General features: G+C 44.7%; 1 protein-coding gene across 1 annotated transcript in view; it reads left to right on the forward strand.

Moving 5' to 3' along the window:
• Positions 1–503: 503 nt before the first annotated feature.
• Positions 504–27425, forward strand: part of LOC137460074 (sperm-associated antigen 17-like) — a gene marked incomplete at its 3' end in the record, with an annotated part of 114358 nt that continues 87436 nt past the window's right edge. Inside the window, 3 exon segments of the mRNA XM_068170672.1 lie at positions 504–725; positions 13819–13959; positions 14921–14980. Coding sequence (XP_068026773.1) covers positions 504–725; positions 13819–13959; positions 14921–14980 — 423 coding nt within the window.

Genomic DNA, 27425 nt, shown 5'->3' on the forward strand with positions numbered 1-27425 from the left:
CGGGCGCAGGGGGCTGCTTTTGTGCAGCCTTCGGGCTGTGACATTTCATGGGATGGTTTGTGGGACCCCCGCGCGGCCCGCTGCCGTTCCCCCGGAGCAGCCCCAGTGCCCATCGTGGGCAGCTCTGCCGGAGCCCTCTCTCCTTTGGAGGTGGCTCCAGGTAGCGGCGGCAGTCCGCCCGCCCGCCCCGCGTCGCAAGCGATAAGCGAAACCGGCAAAGCTGCCGCCGACCCACCGGGCGCCCCTCGCTAGCACGCTGCGGCTGCGGCGAGGCGACGCGAGATGGCCGCCGACAGCCCCGGAGCGGCTCCGCCGAGCACAGAGGCGCCCCCGGGCAGGCACGGGGACCCCAAACGGAGAAGCACGGCCGCAGCCGGCGGGCTGGAGCGGGCCCGCACGGCACGAACCACCCCCGGGCTGGCGCGGGCGGAAGGCGTCGGCCTCGCGGGAGCCGGTCGCCACGGCGACGCTTGGTTGGTGCCCGCCCGCCGGCCCGCGCCGCCATGGGTCCCAAGCGGCCCAAGACCAGCGTGGTCGCCTCGGCGGGGGCTGAGGTCAACAGCTGGGAGGCTGCGCTGGTGGCCGCCCCCTTCGAGGAGGTGAAGGCAGCCGAGGGGCAGGGAAGAAACTGTCCGGGACACAGCGGGGCGGGGAGACCCTGGGGCGGCCTGAACGTAGTGGCGGCTGGGCTCGAGGCGGCCCTGGCCGCCGGCCTCGCCCGGCCGGTTGGCTAAGTGTCTCTGCTGGGGGATAGCCAGGGTCGGGACTCAGGACGGTGAACCGTCCCGGCGGGCGGCGGAGTTGCCCCTTCATTGCCCCCCTTTCGCCACTGAGCAGCTGCTCGGCGGGTTTCTTGCTTTTCTTCCTCGGCACCTTTCTGGGGCTCTGGGTGCCAAGTTCCAGCTGGGAGTGAACTTTTTACAGACTGCTGAGCAGCGAGGTTTGGTGGAGGTGCTGACACAGCATTAACTGCAGCGTTGAAAATGGGAGGCTGTAATTTTCCCGCTTGAGTCTCTACAGCTAAAAAGGCACCTTTTTTTTTTCTTTCTTTCTTTTTTTTTATTTTCTTTTTTTTTTCTTTCCCCTTTTCTGTTTTCCTTCTCTTTCTTTTTTCCTTTTTTCCCCCTCTTTTTTTCTTTTTGCTTTTTTTCTTTTTTTTCTCTTTCTTTTTTCCTTTTTTTCCCTCTTTTTTTCCTTTTCGTTTTTCTTTTTTTCCTTTCCTTTTTCCCTTTCCTTTTTTCCCTTTTTTCCCTTTCCTTTTTTCCCTTTCCTTTTTTCCCTTTCCTTTTTTCCCTTTTCCTTTTTTCCCTTTTCCTTTTTTCCCTTTTCCTTTTTTCCCTTTTCCTTTTTTCCCTTTTCCTTTTTTCCCTTTTCCTTTTTTCCCTTTTCCTTTTTTCCCTTTTCCTTTTTTCCCTTTTCCTTTTTTCCCTTTTCCTTTTTTCCCTTTTCCTTTTTTCCCTTTTCCTTTTTTCCCTTTTCCTTTTTTCCCTTTTCCTTTTTTCCCTTTTCCTTTTTTCCCTTTTCCTTTTTTCCCTTTTCCTTTTTTCCCTTTTCCTTTTTTCCCTTTTCCTTTTTTCCCTTTTCCTTTTTTCCCTTTTCCTTTTTTCCCTTTTCCTTTTTTCCCTTTTCCTTTTTTCCCTTTTCCTTTTTTCCCTTTTCCTTTTTTCCCTTTTCCTTTTTTCCCTTTTCCTTTTTTCCCTTTTCCTTTTTTCCCTTTTCCTTTTTTCCCTTTTCCTTTTTTCCCTTTTCCTTTTTTCCCTTTTCCTTTTTTCCCCCCTTTTAACTCTTTCAGAGTGTTGCAATCTAAAGTCATATTTAGGTTTCCATGTTCCATGTACACAAAGTAATAAATCTTAACTTGCAAGAAGCAGTTTGGTTTTTAAAATAGGGTAGCAATTTAGCAAACAACAATATTTATCTGGTGTGTGTTTACCTAGCACTGCTTTTGCAAGTGAGACAAATGACTTCCTTGGCTGCCTTGTTCGGTGGGTTCCTGTTGTGCCCTGTTAAAAAGCAAAACAAAACAAACAAAAAAATCCGGGGTGCTTTTTGTTGTTACTGCTTCGTTTTGGGTTGTGTGGTTTTGTTGTGTTGTGGGTGGCTTTTCTAACGTGCCAGCTGCTCTGGTTAAGTATGAGGACTTTCGAATCCAGGAAGAAGCTTTTAAACTGACTGCAGGATTTTCCCCCAAGTGCCACGGATGTGCAAAACTCGTTTAATATTTGCTTTTTATTTGGTAGCAACCATGTAGTACAAGTTTAGCCAAACAACCACGAAGCTCCTCAGCTAAGGCAGTTATTACCCATTTTTCCCTGGAATGTTGGGAGAGTTCTTCAGTAGAATTTAAAGGATCTTGAGCCGTTTCTTGCTTGTGAATCTTGCCCGAACTCCAAGAGAACCTGTCTGAAGCATGGGAAAGGGGGTGGAGGTTCAATCTTCATCACCCACTCAGTGCCTGATGTTTCTCCTGTGCTTACTAGTAATGTGCCAATTAGAGATTTATTTTTTTCCTTTATGGTAGTGTTTATTATGGTTGTGGAGATTGTCGAGTGAATTCGCTGAACAAAGTGCTTTGTTTGCCCTGCTGCTCCTACACGCAGTTCATTGTATTTGTTAAATGCAAACTATTATGTTGAAGTATTTTTAAAGGTAGGAAATGAAATGTTCAAAATTTAGGAAATGCCAGGATTAGGATTATTCAGGACCACACATTGAGACAGACGGAAAGAAATGTCAAACATGTTCACTGACTGGGGCAAGAGTTCTGTAGGAAAAAAATAAAGAGATCACCTTATTAAAGGTTGTAATGCCTATACCCATGAGGGCTGAATTAAGATTCCATGGTCCCTTAATTCTGGTGTTGTCCAACTGTGTTCTGCTCCAGTTAAACTAATTCCACTTTTTCTGTCTTGCTGTTAGTGGGCAGAGCCTTGGGAGCTTGAGGAAAAGCCGTCTGCCTGCTGCGGTCAGCTTGAACTCGGGGTTCTGTGATGCTGGGCAGCTGCTAAAATTTTCTTGTTGCAAGAAAAATTTTATTTGGCTCTTTTGGGCAGGAACAGACTCAGTGCAAACAGATGCTGGCAATTTTTTTTTTTCCTCCTGAGCATGTGTGAATCAAGATTCATCAAGTAGGACCAAATGTGGGTGTACGTAATGTAAATAAACGTGCTCTCTAACGGCACATCTTTGACACAGCTATGACCGTGGCCCCAAATTTAGTTCCTTTCTCTTAAGTGTAGAGGGGATTGAGTATCTTAATTACTTAATCACATAAGATTTTTTGCTAAAGCATAAACATGATGTTTAAAACCCAGCTTTCATTCTGTAAATAGTCTAACCAGGCTATCCCTCCCTCCCTCCCTCCCTCGCTCCTCTCAGGCCAGTAATGTCGGCATGCAAGATTTAAATCCAAATGCCTAAAGGTCAGGAACTGAAAGCAGCCTGTAAGAGGAAATGTTGAACAACTTTTAAGTGTAGGTGCCATCAGACACAGTGCACACAATTATTTCTTCCTCCTCCTCAGCATTCTATGTGATGTGCCATATGATTCTGAAATTACCTGGGAGGTGACAGCAACTCCTGTCAATGAAATTTCCTCACAACTAACGAGTGAGGAGTTTTTGCTTCTTGTGTCAGTTTAGGGAATATTCTTTCCCTGTAGTGGAGTCAAAGGGGATTTACTAGAACTGCTTTTAAATTGTGCCAGGTAGACTGAGCAATGAAATTTTTACATTTTAATGTGTATTTATGACTTAGAATATTTTATTAGTTTGATCTAATAAAAGGAGTCATTTTAGCCCTGGCGTTAAGGTTTTTATGGACGGCTATGCTAACTGGAATATTTAAATGGTATTTACTAACCAAATAACTGCCTTTACTACATGCACTGTAAAACCTGGCAAACAGACAACTTAAAAACATGCACAGAAGGATATGTGGATATTTGTTTTTGCAGAGCCTCTCGTTGTGGTTTCTGTGCATCTCTTGGTTTCTGATGCGCTGCGCAGGAGAAATGGGACTGCAGGTTGCATTTGCATTCAGATGTCAAAGCATTTTGATTGGGTTCACTGCTGAATTAAATTCCAAAGCATAAATTAAGATTCTTAGTTAGTTTTAAACTGACTTTAAGTGGGTAAGTGGCAACATTTGCTGAGTGAAAGGACAAACAAAGCTGTTGATTGAAGTAACTGACTATATGCTCTAATTAGCTAGCATAAATAAATGTGGCAACTGGAAGCCACGCTGCACTGTGACTTCACAGCTATGTGGATGACATCTATTGTCATTTTAGGGCCTGAAAATTGGACTGAAATGAAACCTAAACCAATTAAAAATGTTCTGAATAGGATGGCTAAATAGGGATTACTGTTACACTGCTTCTTCTTTAGGGCCTGACAATTGGACTGAAATGAAATCCAAACCAATTAAAAACGTTCTGAATAGAATGGCTAAATAGGGATTACTGTTACACTGCTTCCTCTTTAGGGCCTCAAAATTGGACTGCAATGAAACCCAAACCAATTAAAAATGTTCTGAATAGGATGGCTAAATAAGGATTACTATTTACACTGCTTCCTCTTCAGAGAGGAACTAACTTTGAGCTTTGATGCTCTAACCTGCCCGGACTATACAGCAAAAGCTCAGAATCCACTAGTAATCAATTGGCACATAATGAAAGTGGGCTTGCAGATTTCTGAGCAGTGATGCCCGGCACACTCACTACTTTGGGCTACAAAAGAATTGCTGATGAGCAGCCATTCACAGTCATGTCAGCTGTAATCACTGATTTAGGTGGTGGAGTCAGCATCACTGGAGGTGTTCTGGAGGAGACTTGATAGGGTGCTTGGTGCCATGGTTTAGTTGATTAGGTGGTGTTGGATGATAGGTTGGACTTGATGGACTTTGTCCAGTTCTGGAGCCCCTATTACAAGAGGGATGTGGAGGTGCTGGAAGGTGTCCAGAGAAGGGCCACAAGGATGATTAGAGGGCTGGAGCACCTCTCCTATGAGGACAGACTGAAGGAGTTGGGGCTGTTCAGTCTGCAGAAGAGAAGGCTCCGAGGTGACCTAATTGTGGCCTTCCAGTATCTGAAGGGGGCCTACAGGAAGGCTGGGGAAGGACTTCTCAGGATCTCAGGTAGTGATAGGACTAGGGGGAATGGAATGAAGCTGGAGGTGGGGAGATTCAGGCTAGATGTGAGGAGGAGGTTCTTCACCATGAGAGTGGTGAAACCCTGGAATGGGTTGTCCAGGGAGGTGGTCGAGGCCCCGTCCCTGGGGGTGTTTAAGAGCAGGCTGGCTGAGGCTCTGGCCAGCCTGATCTAGTGTGGGGTGTCCCTGCCCGTGGCAGGGGGGGTTGGAACTAGATGATCCTTGTGGTCCCTTCCAACCCTGAATGAAACTATGAAACTATGAAACTATGATCTTGAAGGTCTCTTCCAACCTGGTTTATTCTATTCTATTTACAGGCTTCCTTGTTGCTGAAAGCAAAGAGTGCTAGAGGTGGTATCACACTGAGTGTTCATAAATCACTAATAAACCTCATTATTTCTGAGGCATTACTTAAAAATCAGGAGATTAAGGAACTCAGGTTGTTTGACGTTCCAATGTTAGGAGTTTAAGTTGTCAAATGTTTCTCATCAGCCATTGCAGTTAAATTTTCAATAGCCCTGTAGTGAAATTAACCTGCTAGTTCTGCCTCTAAGAAAAACAAAAACCACCACCAAAACCAAAAACTCCTGACAAAACCCACAAACACACAGCCCCCAAGCCCCCATTATAGACCACAAAAATAAGTGATGATGCAAAATGGCAGATCCTTAAATTGCCTGGATGAGAGGCAGTGTGGATGAGGTGGCTGCTTCATAGGTGTTTTTTTTTGTGGCCAAGAAGCTCTAGAAACTGGTATTGGAAAAATAAACAATATACCTGACTTGTTCAGATGTGTTCTGTGAACAGCTGCCCTGTTGTGTCTAGGAAATGAAGCAGAGAAAATAAGGTATGTTGAAAAAGGAAACAGAAATTTGAGAGCTACATCTGCTTTTTCCTTCAATCTGAATTGAAGGTAGAGACTTTTTAATGTCTTTTTTTTTCCCCCTTTAACATACCTGTGTAGGCTGTGTGTGGTGGGTTTTTAGCAGTTGGAAAAGATCACTTTACAGAGGGACACAGCAGAGGGTTGGGAACAAAATCAGGAGAAGATGAGATACCGTCTGTGTTTTGAAAAGAGGGTGTCGTAGGGTTGGAAGGGTAAGGCCAAGAAACCTCCTCCCTCCCCCCTGTAAAGTAAAGGGAAAGAAAAAAAATTGAAGGGAAAGGGAAAAAAAAACCTCACAGCTGAATTAGCAAAGCAGTGGAGTTGTATATTTACAAAGCAATGTAGGATATGCAGGGAAATATATACAAATTTACAATATTTACAATATATACAAAGATATACAATAAAGTAGCACAGAAATGAGAGTTCCCCCCTCTGCTGAGGGGGGTTCCCCACCTCCGCTCTCCCCCTCTCTCCCCCTTTTCCCCAGAGCGGGTTAGAAAGAGAGAGAAAAGAGAAAAAAAAAGTTAGAAGCAGTTTTGTGTTAATTGGAAAGCAGTTAATACAGGCCTTATCAGGTTTGTCAGTTTGAAGGCCAAAGCCTTGGCCGAAAGCCCAGCACAGAGAGCTGCTGCTCGGTGGAGGAGCGGAAGAAGGACTGATAGAAAAGTGCTGGAATGCCCAGGATACCCTCCTGCACTCCCAGTTCAGAAGGTGCTTCCTCCTACTTTACCAATGAAATTAGTTTAGATCGTTCTTTTCATTTACCAACTTCCATCCACCATATTCCCTTTCTTAAAGGCACAGCCTCAAACGGTGACAGAGGGGTTTGGGAAACTGCAAGCTGCTTCCATGGAGTTTGCAGAGTTACCTGGATCCTGCTGGGATTGGAGGCTCTTCACCTGAGGGACATACAAGCATCCTACCTAGATGGTTATTTGGAGCATGGAGAAGGCTGGTTCATTTCAAGTCTTGACATGGCCAAGCTGGCAGGGACAACGGTGTCATTTTTGGCAGTGGTTTCCAGTGATAGTGGTCTGACCTCCCCTGTTTCAGTTTGTTTGTGGAGTATTCAGTTCCCAATGCCACATTTCTTTTGGCAGTGGTTTCCAGTGATAGTGGTCTGACCTCCCCTGTTTCAGTTTGTTTGTGGAGTATTCAGTTCCCAATGCCACATTTCCATCCTTTTTTTAGTCATTTAATTTTTTTCCTTCCTTCATTAATGTTTGAATCAACATTGTTGGTTCTGGGAAGTATCTGCTGGGTGCATCTCGCTCATCTTTGTTCACAGTACGTAGCGCTTGGTTTGCACTCCCAATGGCAGCCTCCCTAGGCTGTTTCAATACTTTTCCAGTAGTTACTTTTATGGTTTTCTCTACCCTGTTCTCCAAGCTTGGAACTTTGTTTGGGGTAGCCTTAGGGGCACTAACCTACCCTCTTTCAGATCCTTACTCAGGTCTCACTTCTACAATAATATTTGAAAGAATTAAACTAAGTAGAGGAGCAGTTGTATATTGAGGGAGAAAATATTTTTAAAGTAACCATAGACATTTTACTACATTTCCTTCTCATTTTTAAGTTGTGATTTTAGGTGGTGAGCTGTAGAAGCAGGGTCTGTTTCTCCTCTATCCTTTCAGTGCCTTGAACATTAAGGATAGTGTTACAGCATTGATAATATAAGGGCAATATTGCCCCCCCCCCCCCCCCCCAAAAAAAATCATTTTAAGGTCAGAAGAGAGCACAATCAGTTAAACCCCTTAAACTACATACTCACACTGCACATTCACTGTCCTTGCTGACTCCAGTTGCTGTTCTTCATGTTCAGCTTTCCTGAAAAATGATCTTTGAGGGCTTCAAAATTGGTCAGTTTAGAAATAGATGGCATGCTGTCTCTTACTCTGGGAATTTTGGGTCACTATTCCCTGTTAAAGCATATGGATCTGTTTCTGGTATTTATGTAGCTTCAGTTCTGAGTCACTGCAGCTTTTTAACATTTTTTTCCCTTCCTTTTGCAGCTAGGGAGGTATGGATTATCTCTAATACTGTTTGCATGTCCATATAAAAGACCTTGTCTCAAGTTGCACATAATTCTGTAGAATTAAGTTAGGCAGGGTTATTATTTTCACTAGGAGTTATCTTGTAGAGGCTCATTCCATGTATTTTATAATACATTAGCCAGGGTTTGCCCTCTGCTATAAATATCCTCATAATTATTCTGTGGAGAAGCTTTAACAGCTTGTGTCTTTGTGGCAGAGAATTTAAGGGGAGAGAAGATGTGGCACACTGATGTCAAGTGCATACTTTTTGCTGAGGGCATATATATCTGAGATATATATATATATATATATGAGATATATATATATATGAGATATATATCTTATATATATATATATAACAGATAGATATATATATATCAGATAGATAGATAGATAGATATGAGAGCATTTGTCTTTGGATGAATCCTAAAGGTTTGGGGGGTTTTGTTTGAATAGAATAGAATAGAATAGAATAGAATAGGTTGGAAAAGACCTTGATATCATCAAGTCCAACCTATCACCCAACACCATCTAATCAACTAAACCATGGCACCAAGCACCCCATCCAGTCTCTTCCTAAACACCTCCAGTGATGGTGACTCCACCACCTCCCTGGGCAGCACATTCCAATGGCCAATCTCTCTTTCTTGGAAGAACTTCTTCCTAACATCCAGCCTAAACCTCCCCTGGCACTTGGTTTTTATGTTGGGTTTTTTGGTTGGTTGGTTGGGTTGGGTTTTTTTTTTGTATAATCCATTTTTCACAAGTTGGATTGTGGCAGTTTTAGGCTATGCCTTTAAAATTCAGCTGCAGATTTTGAGCAGAAAAGTAGAAAAATATAAATAAATCACTATTGAGTGTAAAAAGGAAAACAGAAGATGATTCTAAACAAATTCATTGGACAAATGTCTGGGATAAGAGCAGCTGTATCATAACAACTCTTCACATTTCACTTCCATTCCCATTCCTTTTCTCTTCTACGCTGATCTTGGCTGTTGTGCTTTGCCTGTGTGAAGATAATGCTTCTGCCTGACCTCCTGACCTTGAGATAAGAACTAACACTGCTTTCTCCCAGCTCCTGTCTTTTTCTCGCTCTGGTAATGGGGGGGGGGGGGGGGGGGGGGGGGGGTGGCTTGGGGAGAAGGGGGGCAGTGGAGCAGCTTCCCTGGTCTCTTTTGGACCAGGGGGGTTTCTGTGTTGTTTGCTAATTGTAAATATTTGTATAATATTGTAACTCCTGTGTGTGTTGTCCATATTCATTGCATTCCATTGCAGAGTGTAGTTTTTGCTTGTAAATACAGCTTTCATTTGTTTCTAACTGAGTCTGTCTAAAGTTAATGCTGGGGGGAAATTTCAACCCACCACAAGGATTTACCTTGATGTTTTGCTTTGGTGCTTTGTTAGATGTTTTGAAGGTGGTGCCCAGAGTGGAGATCAGGAAAAGTGTTTCCCTGTTACTTAAAGTGCCTTTTCAAGGAATACCTAAGTACCATGAAGGAGAGTCCCATTGCTCAAATGTAACCCTGAAAATGCCAGGGAGAGAAGTATTGAGGGTTTGGAGAAGGAATCTAGGGATGGAGAAAGCTGGAAGTGGGATCACACAATGAAACTAGAGGCTAGCTGGATAAGTGGCTCAGTTGGTAGTGCATAAGACCCTTAATGGGAAGGTTCATGAGTTCAAGCCTGCAGTGGGCAGTAGTCTCCTCCCTACTCTAGTCATGAGGTCTGTGGTGAGAGGTTGGACTTGATGATCTTTGAGGTCTCTTCCAACCTTAGTGATACTGAACCTACTGAACTGGACACAAGAGCTAGAGTAGCAAGTAACAGATGTGAGATTCATTAGAGGTGGTGGAAATCAGATAAGGAAAAGAGAGTGGGAATGGAAAGAGAAATGAGCTGGGGACAGTGTGAGCAAGGGATGGGAAGATCAAAAAGAACTATAAGGAAGACAGATTTTACAGGTGTCATTGTTGCAGGATGAAGTTAATCAATGGTAAGCAGGTTTAATTTGTGGGCATGAAGATCCCAGCATGTTTTCAGGAGGAACCAAAGAGATGAGGCAGAGGTTTTAGGATTATGTTAGAAATTTCTTCACATATCTGGAGACCTGCAGGAATCTGTGGGAACAGGCTGCCCAGAGAAGTTGTGGAATCTCCTTCTCTAGAGACTTTCAAGACCCATGTGGATGTGTCCTGTGTGACCTGCCCTAGGTGATTCTGATTTGGCAGTGGGGTTGGACTTCATGATCTGCAGACATCCCTTCTAACCCCTACCATTCTATGATTTCATGTTGCTGCTGGACTATGATTCCCCTGGTATCAAGAGTAGAAACTGGCATTTCCTGAGTCTTCTTGTGCTGTCAGCATCTGTCCCTGATACTTAATGGGCCTTGTTCCCCCCTGAAGCGGACAGCGTAGTAGTTATCAGGTGCTCCTTTAGCTCATGCCACAGGTGGATGGTTGCTCTCAAGGCTCTGTTTCTGCTGGCAAGCCTTGGGAACACTAAGATACTGCCACATGGGTTCTGAAGGCCTTGAAAATTATGCCTTTTCACCCAAGTATGGACATCTAAATGCTCTCAATTCAAAGAACAGTAAAGGTTTTGTGTCCAACTCTTGGCATCTCTATGATGACAACTTGAACTTGAATTCAAGTTTACTGCAACTCCTGTGCACCTCTTGATAATATCTAGCTCTTTCACAGTGCTGTGCACTATACTGGCGACTTCAGGCAGGAGGAGTTACCATCCCATATCCCCTCCCAACCAGAAAGGGGAGGAGAAAAAAGTAATAGTAAAAAAATGAGTGTACTTAGTGCCGTCCCCACACAAGGCATTGCTGCCACCTGCTGCCCCAGGTCAGTTTGGCACTCACACATTCATTCCATCGTGTTTGCATGCTCCTAGAGCATCAGGGATCTGGTTGTGCTTCCTGCATCTTGTAATTTAAGAAAAAAGCTTAATGCTGCTTTTGTGCTGCTATGAAACAAAGTTTATGGTGTGTGGAACAGTAAGGGCCCTGTTGGATGCTGTATCTGCTCTGTAGCTACTTGCAGTTTTGGAAGATGGGTGGTGGGTTGAAGTTCCCCTCCTCCCTGCCGCCCCCGCCCCCCCCACCCCCAGCATTACATCTACAAGTACCTGAAGGGAGGTTGTAGACAGGTGGATGTTGGTCTTTTATCCCAGGCAGCCAGCATCAGAACAAGAGGACACAGTCTCAGGCTGTGCCAGGGGAGGTTTAGGCTGGATGTTAGGAGGAAGTTCTATACAGAGAGAGTGATTGCCCATTGGAATGGGCTGCCCATGGAGGTGGTGGAGTCACCTTCATTGGAGGTGTTCAGGAGGAGACTTGATGTGGTGCTTGGTGCCATGGGTTAGTTGTTTAGATGGGTTGGACACGATGATCTTGAAGGTCTCTTCCAACCTGGTCCTATTCTATTCTATTCTATTCTATTCTATTCTATTCTATTCTATTCTATTCTATTCTATTCTATTCTATTCACTTTGCCAGAGCAACTCAGTTAGAAGCAAATGAAGCTGTATTTGCAAGCAACATCTACACTCTGCAATGGAATGCAATGGATGTGTACAAAACATACAGGAGTTAGAATATTATACAGATATTTACAATTAATAAACAGAACAAGGATCCTCCTGGACAGGGACCAAGGGAAGCTACTTGCTTCTCCTTCCCTGCCCTTTATCTCCCTGTACAAAAGACAAGACAAGAGAAAGGAGCAGAGAAGTTAGACTTAGCCAAAGCCAGCCAAAAGCACACAGATTATCTCTCTTGAGTGAAGCAAAACCAACCAGAGATCAGAAGTGAAGAGAAAAGGGAAGAATTGTTATGGTACAGCTCCTCTTATTCTAGATATTTACCCAGTGAATTTGTTTAGAATAATCTTTTGGCTTCCTTTTTACACCTAAGAGTGATTTATTTCTATTTTTCTACTTTTCTGCTCAAAATCTGTAACTAAATCTTAAAGGCATATCATAAAACCACCATGACAGTGACCTAGGTAATATTTCTGTCTCTTTTGTTTCCTTGAATATTCTTTGTCTTAAAAATGGCATGTGTGTATAATCATGTCATGCCGTATCCATGTGATGTTCTGCTTTGTTACCTAGGAGAATGACAAACTGTTTCCCTCCATCCAAGCATTTACTAGTTGGAAACTTTGAATCATAGAATCAATAAGGTTGGAAAAGACCTCAAGGATCATCAAGTCCAACCTGTCACCCAAGACCTCATGACTACTAAACCATAGCATCAAGTGCCTCATCCAGTCTCTTCCTAAACACCTCCAGGGATGGTGACTCCACCACCTCCCTGGGCAGCACATTCCAATGGCTAGCAACTCTTTCTGTGAAGAACTTTCTCCTCACCTCCAGCCTAAACTTCCCCTGGCACAGCTTGAGGCTATGTCCTCTTGTTCTGGTGCTGGTTACCTGGGAGAAGAGACTAACACCCATATATTCAGTGACAGTAATACAGTTACTCAAAACCCATCTCCAATCCAGGTGCTTACTGAAACGTCAGCTCTGCAAATGGCATTTGAAAGTCACTTTACCTTTTTGTAATGCTAATGCAGTGTCTGCCTGCCAGAAGGTTTGTAGAGGTTCTTCATAGGCATTTGCATTTCTTATAGTATTATGCTGCCACCTCATGGCAGAAAGAATTGGAGCACAAGAGAATGTAGGTTTTTTGGGTTGGATACAGTTTATTGATGATCTGGACAAGGGGATTGAGTCCACCATTAGTAAATTTGCAGAGGACACCAAGTTGGGGGCAGGAGTTGATCTGTTAGAGGGAATGAGAGCTCTGCAGAGGGACCTTGACAGGCTGGACAGATGGGCAGAGTCCAACAGGATGGCATTCAACAAGTCCAAGTACTGGGTGTGGCACTTTGGTCACAACAACCCCATGCAGAGCTACAGGCTGGGGTCAGAGTGGCTGGAGAGCAGCCAGCCAGAAAAGGGACCTGGGGGTACTGGTTGATGGTAGGCTGAACATGAGCCAGCAGTATGCCCAGGTGGCCAAGAAGGCCAATGGCATCCTAGCCTGAATCAGGAGCAGTGTGGCCAGCAGGAGCAGGGAAGTCATTGTGCCCCTGGACTCACCACTGGTTAGGCCACACCTTGAGTACTGTGTCCAGTTCTGGGCCCCTCAGTTTAGGAAGGACATTGAGACTCTTGAATGTTTCCAGAGAAGAGCAACGAGGCTGGGGAGAGGACTCAAGCACAGCCCTGTGAGGAGAGGTTGAGGGGGCTGGGGCTGCTTAGCCTGGAGAAGAGGAGGCTCAGGGGAGACCTTCTTGCTCTTTACAATTACCTGAAGGGAGATAACAGCCAGGTGGAGGTTGGTCTCTTCTCCCAGGCAACCAGCACCAGAACAAGAGGACACAGTCTCAAGCTGTGCCAGAGGAAGTTTAGGCTGGAGGTGAGGAGAAAGTTCTTCCCAGAAAGAGTAATTGGCCATGGGAATGTGCTGCCCTGGAGATGTTGAAAAAAGGGATTGGACATGGCACTTGGTGCCATGGTTTAGTTAGTCCTGAGGTGTTGGGTGACAGGTTGGACTTGATGATCTCTGAGGTCTTTTCCAACCTTATTGATTCTATGATTAACACAGTAACGTTTAATATATCTTAAGTGGAGTAACTACCTCTACAGCATTGGTCCTTGAAACTGCAGGGAGCAACTTTTGTTTGCTTGAGTTTTAATGCTTTAAATGTTATCTTTTGGAATGTAGGATGACTGGAAGCCGAGCATTGCTGTCATTGTTGGGACTAAACCTGAGGATGAACTCCACGCCGCGGCTCTGGCTCTGGCCGTGCAGCTGCCGCTGCGGAAGCTCTTCAGCGTGGTAACACGTGATGACCTTTTCAGACAGGTATTCCAGGAAAGGGACTTTGAATAACAAACCAAACCCTAGATCTCACTTCTAGGTATCAACTTCTTTTGTCTATGGTCGCTATAAATTTGGTGTTCAGTTTAATTGCTCTCTGGGTTTTTATTGAGTTACACTAGTTCATAGGAGTGAACAATGGAGAAAAGAAAACTTCCTGTATAAGTTGGTCTGCTCCCTGTAAATAGTTATGGTTTGTGTGGCAGTTTAGGCTAAGTGCCTTCTGCTGCTGCCACACAAGATGCACTTCTGGTGTCATGAGTGTCCAGCCCAGTGGGTGGACACAGGAAGCTGTGTATTTCATACACATAATACCCTGCTCCCTATGAATCTATCTGCAAAGTCTCTCACTTCCTCTTTCTTCCCTCACTGCTCATGTGGGAGATGCTCCCTATCTGGTAATGGAAGGGGAGTTATCTCAAGGCCTCTTAGGCCTGGCTAGGCCTGATGCCAGGAGGAGGAGGAGGAAAGGCAATCTCAGATCTGGCCTGCTGAGATTAGCCTAACAGTGGAGGGGGGGAAGAAAGAGCCCTGTGTATTTTGGGTATACCCTCAGGATGGGAGAAAGGGAAGTGTTTTGGGAGGCTCTTGGGTATGCTGTAAAGGGACTCTGTATGCTGTGAGGCATCTTTGTCACTATGCTTGTAGCTTGTGTAAAACACTCACTGCTCTTCCAGTTAAACTTTCCATCACTTCTGCAATCCATTTGTCTGAGTCTCATTTTTCTGCCCTGGTGGGAGACAAGAGAGGATCTGCCTGGCCTCAAACTGGGATAGTTTGTTAAGGTGCTGATAACACAAGCTCCCTCCCTAAGATACAGAAGTACCATAAGATGCTACCTCAGTCTCTTGGCTTGTGAGCATAGTTTTTGCAAAAGGAAATAGTGAGTAAAATAATTTGTGTAAGCTTACAATCTTCTCACTGTGGAATGCTGTATCTCTTGCAGGTCAGAGAATCAGGGAATCAAAAGGGAAAAAAGGTTAAGGATGTGCCTATGTACTATGAGGTAGGTTGAAACCTTTTGCAGTGCTCTTTTAGACTGAAGTACATACAGTCTACAGCTGTGTGACTGTGTTATGCATACCTGGGTAAATGAAAATCTGTTGGATGTAGCTGGTAAACACTCAACTATCAAGACATGTGAACTGCTTTCTTTTTGTGATATGAACAGTGTTCTGTTAATTAAATGAGGCCCAAGATGTCTTTATAGGGTTATGAATTTTATTATGTCAAGCATATGTTACGTGGTCATATTTTGAGGGTGGTGCCACACATTACAGAAAAACTATGAATTATCATAGTGTCAGAGTATCACCAAGGTTGGCAGAGACCTCAAAGATCATCGAGTCCAACCTGTTACCACAGACCACATGACTACTAAACCATGGCACCAAGTGCCACGTCCAATCCCCTCTTGAACACCTCCAGGGATGGTGACTCCACCACCTCCCTGGGCAGCACATTCCAATGGCTCACAACTCTCTCTGGGAGGAGCTCTCTCCTCACCTCCAGCCTAAACTTCCCCTGGTGCAGCTTGAGACTGTGCTCTCTTAGATGGTCCCACTAATTAAGTCTTGTACCTTTGTTTATGAGAGTTCAGTTCCATAAATGAAACACATCTCCATGTGCTAGTATCCATTATAATACTCACCTTGAGTACTGTGTCCAGTTCTGGGCCCCTCAGTTTTAGAAGGACATTGAGACTCTTGAACTTGTCCAGAGAAGGGCAACAAGGCTGGGGAGAGGCCTTGAGCACAGCCCTGTGAGGAGAGGCTGAGGGAGCAGGGATTGTTTAGCCTGGAGAAGAGGAGGCTCAGGGGAGACCTTATTGGTGTCTACAATTACCTGAAGGGTGGTTGTAGCCAGGAAGGGGTTGGTCCTTTCTCCCAGGTAACCAGCACCAGAACAAGAGGACACAGTCTCAAGCTGTGCCAGGGGAAGTTTAGGCTGGAGGTGAGGAGAAAGTTCTTCCCAGAAAGAGTAATTGGCCATTGGAATGTGCTGCCCAGGGAGGTGGTGGAGTCACTATCCCTGGAGGTGTTCAAGAGGGGATTGGATGTGGCACTTGAAGCCATGGTTTAGTTGGTCATGAGGTGTTGGGTGATAGGTTGGATTTGATGATCTCTGAGGTCTTTTCCAACCTTGTTGATTCTGTGATTCTATGATGTTAGATTCTAACCTGGTTCACCTAGTGTGGTATGTCAGCAGGGTTAGACATCAGGCTTAGTACAAAGAATACTTCCTCCTGCCTTGTTAATGTTTTACTTACAGCTTGTGAGTGGTTATAAAATGCTGTGATTAATTAGAAGATTGTTTAAAATTTTCTCAGGTAGAGTTTTATGACCCTGCAGACCTGGAGCATAAAGAATTCTGTATCCCTCTGAAAAACTCTTGTTTGGATTTCAGTTCTGCAGTGGCTAATAAACTTTTTATGTGTCTCAGGGTTTGGTGGACTTTATAACAGGTCTTTTTAGTTGCAGTCTGTTTTTCTGCAATGCCAGACTACTATCTGAACAAGTCCCTTTGGAGTTCTTTACCACTGACATGACTGTGAATTTTATGCAATTAACCTTCTTCATTTAGGACTAGCCTCCCAGGCAAACTCACCCTTATATTCCCTGCTTTGTAAAACCTCTTCAGTCCTCCTGACAGAGCAGTTTTGAAGTCTAGCTCTAAGCAGGAGCTTTGTGTGATACCTGTATTTAATTAGTAAGAGCGATTTTCCTTGTGAAGTAGATACTTATTAAATTCCAGCTGTCAGTCCTGTGTCTCATTAGCTACTTACTTTGCTCCTCAAAGACATTTTTTTCCCTTCCCAACATGAACAGAGAATATAAAATGCCAGTTCTGACCTTTTGCTTGGAGTCGGTTTCCGTTCTGGCTGCAGCAAATTAAGCGATCGATCTTGTTGCCACAAGCAGTAAGGTCCTGCCTCTCTGGGCAGAGTTTGCTCCTGAGCATTCACCTCAAGCTTATGTGCAGTTTGTGCATTCAAAGCTTCCACTGCAGCAGGGATAAACTAGTACAATGTTAGCACAGAGCTCAGGGTTGTGAAATGTTTCTCTGAAAGGAGCGTTTCAGTCTTCACTGCCTACAGTTCCCTGCTCTGTGGTGGGATTCAACACATTAGCAATTCCACAAATACACACTCATTTCTCATGAATGAGATGCCTGACATTTAATGGCCTTTGAACATATGACACACACATGTGTTTCGGTTTAGGACTGGTGACATGCCTAATAATGTGGTTGTTAATGGTCTTAATAGTGACACTTTTACCCATTGCATTGGTCTTGCACGTTGCATCTGCTGACCTGCAGTGGTTTTAAATACACAGTCTCAAGCTGTGCCAGGGGAGGTTTAGGCTGGGTGTTAGGAAGAAGTTCTTCATAGAGAGAGAGATTGGCCATGGGAATATGCTGCCTGGGGAAGGGGTGGAGTCACCATCACTTGGGGTGTTTAGGAGGAGATTTGTTGGGGTGCTTGGTGCCATGGTTTCATTGATTAGATGGTGTTGGGTGATAGGTTGGACTCAATGATCTCAAAGGTCTCTTCCAACCTGGTCTGGTCTATTTTATTCCATTCCATTCCATTCCATTCCATTCCATTCCATTCCATTCCATTCCATTCCATTCCATTCCATTCCATTCCATTCCATTCCATTCCATTCCTGTTGCATCCTCATGAGGGAGCTGGGTGAGAAAAGATTGTTAAGATGGAGCTCATTTGGCCCCTTCATGTGAGAAGGCTGGAAGCAGATCGATGGACGTTGCTGGAAATGAGCAGTTGAATAAGGGACGTGGCTATGAGAGAGGAGAGGAAAGGAAAGGAGAGAGATGTGGAAAAGTTTGGTGGTTGTCTCAAGTAAGCAGAGATGCTTGGGATAAATGGTTGTAGAAAGGTGAAAATGACAAAAGTGGCAGAGACCAGACCAGGCTGGAAGAGACTTTCGATATCATCGTGTCCAACCTATCATCCAACACCACCCAACCAACTAAACCATGGCACCAAGCACCCCATCAAGTCTCCTCCTGAACACCTCCAGTGATGGTGACTCCACCACCTCCTTGGGCAGCACATTCCAATGGGCAATCACTCTCCCTGTGTAAAACTTTCTCCTAACCTCCAGCCTAAACCTCCCCTGTCGCAGCCTGAGACTGTGTCCTCTTGTTCTGGTACTGCTTGCCTGGGAGAAGAGATCAACCCCCACCTGGGTACAACCTCTTTTCTGGTAGTTGTAGTGAATGATAAGGTCTCCCCTGAGCCTCCTCTTCTCCAGGCTAAGCAACCCCAGCTCCCTCAGCCTCTCCTCACAGGGCTTGTGCTGGAGACCTCTCACCAGCCTCAAGAATTAGGTGTCAAGCACCATTTCTGCCTCTTGAGTAACTTCAAAAGGAGTCCTGACAGGTAATTTGTTGCTATTTCCAGCACTTAATTGAATGGTGTTTGGCTGAGTCTCTCTTAAAGATGCTGTGGACATTTTTGTTTTCTTTGTATATGGAAAAGAACATATAAAATACCAACAGATTTCATAATGAATCAAATGAATTTATCTTGCACAGTTATTTGAATGGACAGGACCTAAACCTTTACAGTATGCTTGAACAAAATACCTGCATTTTGTAAGCTACATATGCATTTTTCCTTGCTCATGTAGGTGTTTGCTTTGTCAGCTTTCTCTTATAGATTGATAATGTCATGTGTAATTAAGTGGTTTAGTTTCCAGACTTTGCATTTTGAAAACTTACCCAAGCCTAAGTTCTGTGTACTGGGTTTATTCATCAGGCTGATTTTTCTTTTTGTTCTTTCTTTCTCATCCTTGAGAATTCCAGTGAGACTGAGTTCAGAACCCAGGTGGATGGAAGGACTTCTATTTATATTCTTCTTCGTTTGTAGGAGTTGTTTTCCAATGTTGTTGGACTCATTGGGGCTGGAAAGTTGCCTTTATGTTACCCAGGAAACTGAGAAGTGCCCTCTACAACTACCTGAAGGGAGGTTGTAGACAGGTGGGGGCTGGTCTCTTCTACCAGGCAACCAGCACCTGAACAAGAGGACACAGTCTCAAGCTGTGCCAGGGGAGGTTTAGGCTGGATGTTAGGAAGAAGTTCTTCATAGAGAGAGAGAGATTGGCCATGGGAATGTGCTGCCCAGGGAGGTGGTGGAGTCACCATCACTGGAGGTGTTTAGGAGGAGACTTGATGGGGTGCTTGGTGCCATGGTTTCCTTGATTAGATGGTGTTGGGCGATAGGTTGGACTCAATGATCTCAAAGGTCTCTTCCAACCTGGTCCATTCCATTCCATTCCATTCCATTCCATTCCATTCCATTCCATTCCATTCCATTCCATTCCATTCCATTCCATTCCATTCCATTCCTGTTGCATCCTCATGAGGGAGCTGAGTGAGAAAAGATTGTTAAGATGGAGCTCATTTGGCCCCTTCATGTGAGAAGGCTGGAAGCAGATCGATGGACGTTGCTGGAAATGAGCAGTTGAATAAGGGATGTGGCTATGAGAGAGGAGAGGAGAGGAAAGGAGAGAGATGTGGAAAAGTTTTGTGGTTGTCTCAAGTAAGCAGAGATGCTTGGGATAAAAGGTTGTAGAAAGATGAAAATGACAAAAGTGGCAGAGACCAGAACAGCTTTGTTTGGGTGTGGATGCCAGAAGACTGCCTTCAAAATGTGTCCATGTGATTTTTGAAGCCATCAGAACTGAAGTCTTAGCAGCATCCTTCACACTGCTCTGGCTGATCTTCAGGAGAAGCTGTCCTGTGTACCCAAAAAGGCTTAATTGCAATAAAAATATATAACTCTTCATTCAACCTCCTGTCAACAATGCATCTACTCCTTCTGCTTTCTGACAGCTAAGCTCCTACCTACAGCTGTCAAACTGAAAAATAGAACTGGATCAGGTGCAGCTCATTCTCATCCTGGCATTCTGTGAGTCTAGAGCAGTTGAAGAGAAATCTTTCCCACCTGTTAATCCCTGGGTAGACTGGTAACTGTACTGACATCTCCTGCATTTGGAGGATGTGAGGCAGTATGAGCAGTGTACATGGCACTCAATTTCTTAATGCACCTGGGGTGTTCAGCAGGTCTAGGGAGCTTCTCCTCCCCCTCTACTCTGCCCTGGTGAGACAGCACCTGGAACACTGTATCCAATTTTGGGTTCCCCAGAGAGACAGGGATCTGCTGGAGGGAATCCAAAGGAGACCCTCAAGGATGATTGGGGGAATTGAATATCTCTCCTATGAAGAAAGACTAAGAGGGGCTGTTTAGTCTTGAGAAGGCTGAGAGGGGATCTTCTCAACATCTATAAAGATCTGAGGGGTGGGTGTCAAGATGAAGGTGCCAGTCTCTTTCTGCCAGTCTCTTTCTGGTACTGCCCAGTGACAGGACAAGGATCAATGAGTACAAGCTAGAACACAGGAGGTTCCACCTCAACACAAGGAGACACTTCTTTATGGTGAGGGTGACAGAGCACTGGAACAGGCTGTCCAGAGAGGTCGTGGAGCCTCCTTCTCTGGAGACTTTCAAAACCTGCCTGGATGTGTTCCTGTGCAGCCTGCCCTAGGTGATCCTGCTTTGGCAGGGAGGTTGGACTCGATGATCTCTGAAGGTCCCTTCCAGCCCCTAGCATTCTATGACTCCAGAAATCCTTGCTAGGCTTCTGGTTTCTTGAGGTGATAGGTTGGACTCGATGAAGGTCTTTTCCAACCTGGTTAATTCTATTCTATTCTAAACCAAAGATGCTCCCAGATTAAATCAGTCTACTGCCAAGCATAATACACACAGTTTTTCCATTAAAGTCCAGTTCAATTAAGTGCTTGCATATAAATCTTAATTACTTCATGCTTCATACAGCTTATTTTAAGGACTAAAAGGTTATTGGTTATAAATAGACTCCTGTATTGTTTTGCAAGTATTTTTATGGGCTCTTGTTCTTTAGGTTTTGTTTGTTGGGCTTTTTTTCCCCCTTAAGGTTTTGCTCTCAGAGTTCTTGTTCACCATACTTCTTGCCTTAATAGGCAATAGGCTGTAGAAGAGGCAGGAGGATCATTGCGTTTTCTAGGTGTAAATAAACCAGGTTCCTCACATAAAATACATAACCCAAGATATTAAGAACTCATGGAGGGTTTGTGAAGTCTAGCAATGAACAAGCTTAAGTAGAAAATTGTCAATTAGTTTAGCCATGAGATAAGGGATTTAAACCAGCCTCTAATCATTGTGGTGAATTACCGCTTTGCTAGAAGTGTGTGGAAGGTAAACTTAGAAAGTGAAGGTTGGAATGGAAATGAATGGAATGGAATGGAATGGAATGGAAATGAATGGAATGGAATGGAAATGAATGGAATGGAATGGAAATGAATGGAATGGAATGGAATGGAATGGAATGGAATGGAATGGAATAGAATAGAATAGAATAGAATAGAATAGAATAGAATAGAATAGAATAGAATAGAATAGAATAGAATAGAATAGAATAGAATAGAATAGAATTAACCAGGTTGGAAAAGACCTTCAAGAGTCCATATGAGAGTCCAACCTATCACCCAACACCATCTAATCATCTAAACCATGGCACCAAGAACCCCATCCAGTCTCTTCCTAAACACCTCCAGTGATGGTGACACCAGCACCTTCTTGGGCAGCACATTCCAATAGCCAATCTCTCCTTCTGAGAAGAATTTCTTTCTCCTCACCGCGAGTCTAAACCTCCCCTGGCGCAGCTTGAGACTGTGTCCTCTTGTTCTGAGGCTGATTGTCTGGGAGAAGAGACCAATCCCCACCTGGCTACAACATCTTTTCATGTGGTTGTAGACAGCAAGAAGGTCTCCCCTGAGCCTCTTCTTCTCCAGGCTAAGCAACCCCAGCTCCCTCAGCCTCTCCTCACAGGGCTGTGCTCCAAACCCCTCCCCAACTTTGTTGCCCTTCTCTGGACACCTTCCAGCATCTCAACATCTTTCCTAAACTGAGGGGCCCAGAACTGGACACAGGACTCAAGGTGTGGCCTAACCAGTGCTGAGCACAGGGCTGGCCACACTATTCCTGATGCAGGCCAGGATGCCATTGGCCTTCTTGGCCACCTGGGCACACTGCAGGCTCATGTTCAGCCTACTATCGACCAGTACCCCCAGGTCTCTTTCTGCCTGCTGGAAAGACTACATGAAGTGCCAGTCATGGTATGACATAAAGCGAAGGTCTACTTCAGAGTACAAACTCTTCTTCATAATCCATGTTGCAGCATCCTGGAAGCAATGCCTTCTGCATGTATTATTATTTTAGTCTTCTTAGTTGCAATTTTTTGGCCTCAGGCCATTCCTGAAACTCAAATTTGATGATGCTTTGGTATTAAGAGAACCTGCTTGAGACCTTGTTTTAGCTTCCTAGAAGACAGTTTCCTGCATGCATGGAACTTGGTATAAAATTCCCTGCTTTTCTGTGCAGCTGTTGTTGAAATCTCTGTGTAACTAGAGCAAACAGCAATTGTGTCTGTAAGAATGTAATCTGTAAATTGGTAGAGGGACCCTCTGGAGTAGCCAAGAGAAATGCTGCTCTCTGTTTTCTTGCTTTAAAGAAGTGTAGGTCACTGTATTTAGTTAAGAACAACTGATCTCAGAGTCTTTTGTCACCAAAGAGGGGGGGGAAAATGCCAGAAATGCTGTTGCAAAGCTGGACCAAGGTGGAAAGATCCTGGCTAGGACTTTCATGGTATCAAGGACTTCCTGGCCTGTGAGTTCTGAAGCAACTTAAGAAACTCTGGTAAGATACTTAGAATAGAATAGAATTAACCATGTTGGAAGAGACCTTTGAGATCATTGAGTCCAACCTATCACCCAACACCATCTAATCAACTAAACCATGGCACCAAGTGCCTCATCCAGGCTCTTCCTAAACACTCCAGTGATGGTGACTCCACCACCTCCCACTTAGAGAACATCCTGGCTGCCTTGTACTCCTTTGGACTGCAAACTCCAAGGGGCAAGAGCAGCCCCCTCTGTCCCACATGAGACAGGCAGAAAAGCTGCAGCTACAGGAACCTCACACCCGGAGCAGGTGCCAAGGAGCAGGACAGACTGCTCTTGCATGCTCTTGGAGGACTCCTCCAAGAGCATGCAAGAGGTCTCCTCTTGAGGCTGCACAGGTTAGTCCTCTTCAGAGCAATGCTATGACCTTGTGACAGGTCCTTCTCCCTGAGAGACTGATGACACACATAGCCATGTCTGCAGACCCACAGAGTCTTACAGTGTAACTGGATGGGTTCTGCCAGCACAAGGGTTGATGAGACAACTTTCCTTCTTAAATCTTACTGTTCCATCTCTGACTGGATTCTCTTCCTAGCCAGATGGAGAGAAGCTGGCTATGTCCTTTAGCTCTGCAAGGTCCAGTTGGCTCGAATCACTGGAGACAATTTACTTCTTGGAAGTGTAAGATATTCTACTCCACTCTGAAAGACTTGCTTGGCAGGTGATACTACACAGAAATGTAAACATGTAAAGAATTGATGACAGCTATGTGTCTCTTCCTCTGTGCACAGCTCACAGCAGACTGGCCAGTCCCCTCTTGTGGAAAAAAAAAGTCTGCATTCAATTGTTCAGCAATCACTTAAATGCTATTTCAACTGTCTGCCCCCAGTCAGAGTGTTAAAGGCAAACCAGATACCTGAAGGGTCACATGAGGAAAGCTCCCTCCTTCCTTCTGAGACAGCAATGCTAATGACTGCTCTTTGGAATACACACATCCTGTGACTGGATTTTTGTCTTCCATAAAAGCACTTCATTTTGGTAGCATTTTGGTAGTCCAGGAAGCCATAGGAGGTACATGTCATAGACAGTATGAGCTCTTTAAAGCCAAGGTGAAAAGTCTTCCTAAGTTTTGTGAGATATTTTCTCATTTTTACTTGAATCAGGTTATTCACCTCTTTGTGTTTCACTGACAACATTATTTAAGCACATTTAGCACTGAAATACTTACACTGTACAGACATCTCAGCTCTCCTTCTGCATTGCTGGGATTAAACCAGTTTAGGTATGCCCCCAGGTTGTACCTTTGCTGTGGAAAGAAGTTTGAAAACCAGACCTCCTTACCTTCTTTGAACTTGATTTCTGCTAAGCAGATCAAGCTGTGCTGTGATTTGGCAAAACCCAGAGTCACTCATGTGGGTGACAATGTATTTTATAGAGCTCAAGCAGCTATTGCTGCTGCTTTGAGAACTGTTCTCACAATTGTTTAGTACATAAACGGCATAAGTTTTCCCTCAGTGTGGCTCAGCAGTCAAAGTGCCCTGGTTTTGCAGCAGATTTGTTTGAAAAGGACTCTGAGGGCTAGAAGGAATCATAAAATCATAGAATCAGTCAGGGTTGGAAGAGACCACAAGGATCAGCTAGTTCCAATGCCCCTGCCATGGGCAGGGACACCCCACACTACATCAGCCTGGCCACAGCCTCATCCAGCCTGGGCTTAAACACCTCCAGGGATGGGACCTCAACCACCTCCCTGGACAACCCATTCCAGGGCTTCACCACTCTCACAGTGAAGAACTTCCTCCTCACCTCCAGCCTCAATCTCTCCACCTCCAGCTTCATTCCATTCCCCCTAGTCCTATCACTACCTGAGATCCTGAGAAGTCCCTCCCCAGCCTTCTTTTAGCCCCCTTCAGATACTGGAAGGCCACAATAAGATCACCTCAGAGCCTTCTCTTCTCCAGACTGAACAGCCCCAACTCCTTCAGTCTGTCCTCACAGGAGAGGTGCTCCAGCCCTCTGCTCATCCTGCTGGCCCTTCTCTGGACACGTTCCAGCACCTCCAGATCCCTCTTGGATTAGGGGCTCCAGAACTGGAGGCAGTACTCCAGGTGGGGTCTCAGCAGAGCTGAGCAGAGGGGGAGAATCACCTCCCTTGCCCTGCTGGCCACACTTCTCCTGATGCAGCCCAGGATCTGATTGGCTTTCTGGGCTGCAAGTGCACACTGAGAGCTCCTGTTGGGCTTCTCCTCCACCAGCACCCCCAAGTCTCTCTCCTCAGGGCTGCTTTCCAGCCAGTCCCTGCCCAGCCTGGATTTGTGCCTGAGATTACCTCCACCCAGATGCAGGACCCTGCACTTGGTCTTGTTGAAGCTCATGAGGTTGGCTTGTCATCGATCCACTTTACGTTTTTACTTTTCTGGAATACATGTAGGTAGAGTCTTCACTGATTGCAAACTACCTTGTGGATACAGAAGCTCTGTATGGAGCTCTGTTCAGATATACAATGGATCTGCTCATTTACATGAGTCCTTAAGCTCAGTTTGGGTTGTGAGTCTTTAATTGGCCAGTGAAGGCTAATGATTAGGCAAGTGGTCTTTTGACATCAAAGTAGGGAAGAGGTTCTGAGTGGAAAAATGGAATTAGGTGAATGGTCTAATAGTAAAGACTAAATTGCCTTTCAACACTGCAGGCATTATGTGAAAGGAATTGTTTCAGTTAGACCAGTGCTTTCCTGGGGTTCTTTCAAAATGATTGTAGTATGTTCTAGTCAATGAAATGACATTAGCAGCTTTGGAAATATTTAGCAGGAGATGTAAAGAAGCCTTCTTTGGACAACACAAATATGTTAGTATGACACATGCAGGTTTTTTCCCCTAGTCTGTCTTGAAATTTAGAATAGAATAGAATTAAGCAGGTTGGAAAAGACCTTTGAGATCATTGAGGTGGTGAAGTCACCATCACTGGAGGTGTTCAGGAGGAGACTTGATAGGGTGCTTGGTACTGTGGTTTAGTTGATTAGATGGTGTTGGATGATAGGTTGGGCATGATGATCTTGAAGGTCTCTTCCAACCTGGTCTGGTCTATTCTATTCTATTCTATTCTATTCTATTCTATTCTATTCTATTCTATTCTATTCTATCACCCAACACCATCTAATCAACTAAACCATGGCACCAAGTGCCCCATCCAGGCTTTTCTTAAACACCTCCAGTGATGGTGACTCCACCACCTCCCTGGGCAGCACATTCCAATGGCCAGTCTCTCTTTCTATGAAGAACTTCCTAACATCCAGCCTAAACCTCCCCTGGCACAGCTTGAGACTGTGTCCTCTTGTTCTGTTGTGGTTGCCTGGGAGAAGAGACCAAACCCCACCTGGCTACAACCTCCCTTCAGGTATTTGTAAAACCTCCTTTCAAGTAGTTGTAGACAGGAAGAAGGTCTCCCCTGAGCCTCCTCTTCTCCAGGCTAAGCAACCCCAGCTCCCTCAGCGTCTCCCCACAGGGCTGTGCTCCAAACCTTTCCCCAGCTTTGTTGCCCTTCTCTGGACACCTTCCAGCAACTCAACATCCTTCCTAAACTGAGGGCCCCAGACCTGAGTGATTGACAACACAGATTGCAGTAAGTTAAGATTGCTTTCCCCCTCTCCCTGCATTTATTAAGTTGCTCAGTAAAATACAGAAACACATTTGGACAGTAAACAGTAACTTTGTTGATGTGTGTTAATCCATTGAGCCTCTTCACCAATGTATCTCCTGCTTCAAATTGACTTGAACTTTGTCAGCTACTAAGGCACTTCAATTACTGAGGAGTTCTAGGAGCCATTATGTTTCTTTTATGAAAACACAGGGTCTAAGGTACTTGTGATGGCCTGGATTTCTTACAGTTTCAAGAGCAAGACAGGGAGTTAGGAAGCTCACCCTGGGTATGCCAGAACTAGAGTATGAAATGGATTAACCACTGTTCATAATAAATGATGCTACTTCTTCCAACTACTGAGAAAGCTGTGAAGGTGGATAATTAAATCCCTCACTTTAAAAGCTTTTCTGATTATGATTTAGCACCTGCAGTGGTTCTGCATATTGTAAAGGAGGCATTTCAAGGAAAGATAGCGGAAAGATTCTGGCTTTAAGTGTTTCCTTAATTTTTGAGGCCAATCTCTTTCTCAACAGCACTTGCATCTGTCGATAATGTCTCTTACAAACTCTCATGGCTTGAAATCCATGCCCTTATGCACTGTGCAGCTAAATCTCTGCGTGGTTCAGACTGCCACCACATGAGATCAAATACTGCATCACTGAAGCCTTTCTGCACTCCACAAATATAACCCCTGCTGTGTGAGGAATGCTAAGTTTCCCCTTTCTTTAAAAGGAAAGAGGCCCTACCTAACCGAGTTTGTCCATCCAAGTTTCCATGGTTTCTCACATCACAAGGTATCATAGTATCATAGTACCCCCCAAAAAACCCTTCCATACTCTTACAAAGTCTTTCTCTTCAGCTTTTTTGGGGGTTTGTTTGTTTGTTTTTTTTGGGAGAGTTGTTTGGGGGTTTTTGGTGGGTTTTGGGGGGTTTTTGGTTTTGGGTCTTCTTTTTGAGGCTCTGAATTCTTAACTATTTAAGCTGGGTGTCTGCATTGTTCACAGTGCCCCAGACGAAGCAAACATGCATAGGTGAAACAAGTTGCTAATTTCTTTTATCTAGTGCACATT

The sequence above is a fragment of the Melanerpes formicivorus genome, unplaced genomic scaffold (genome assembly GCF_026170545.1).
Source record: "Melanerpes formicivorus ecotype bairdi unplaced genomic scaffold, bMelFor1.0.p_v2 SCAF_504, whole genome shotgun sequence".
Taxonomy (NCBI): Eukaryota; Metazoa; Chordata; class Aves; order Piciformes; family Picidae; genus Melanerpes; species Melanerpes formicivorus.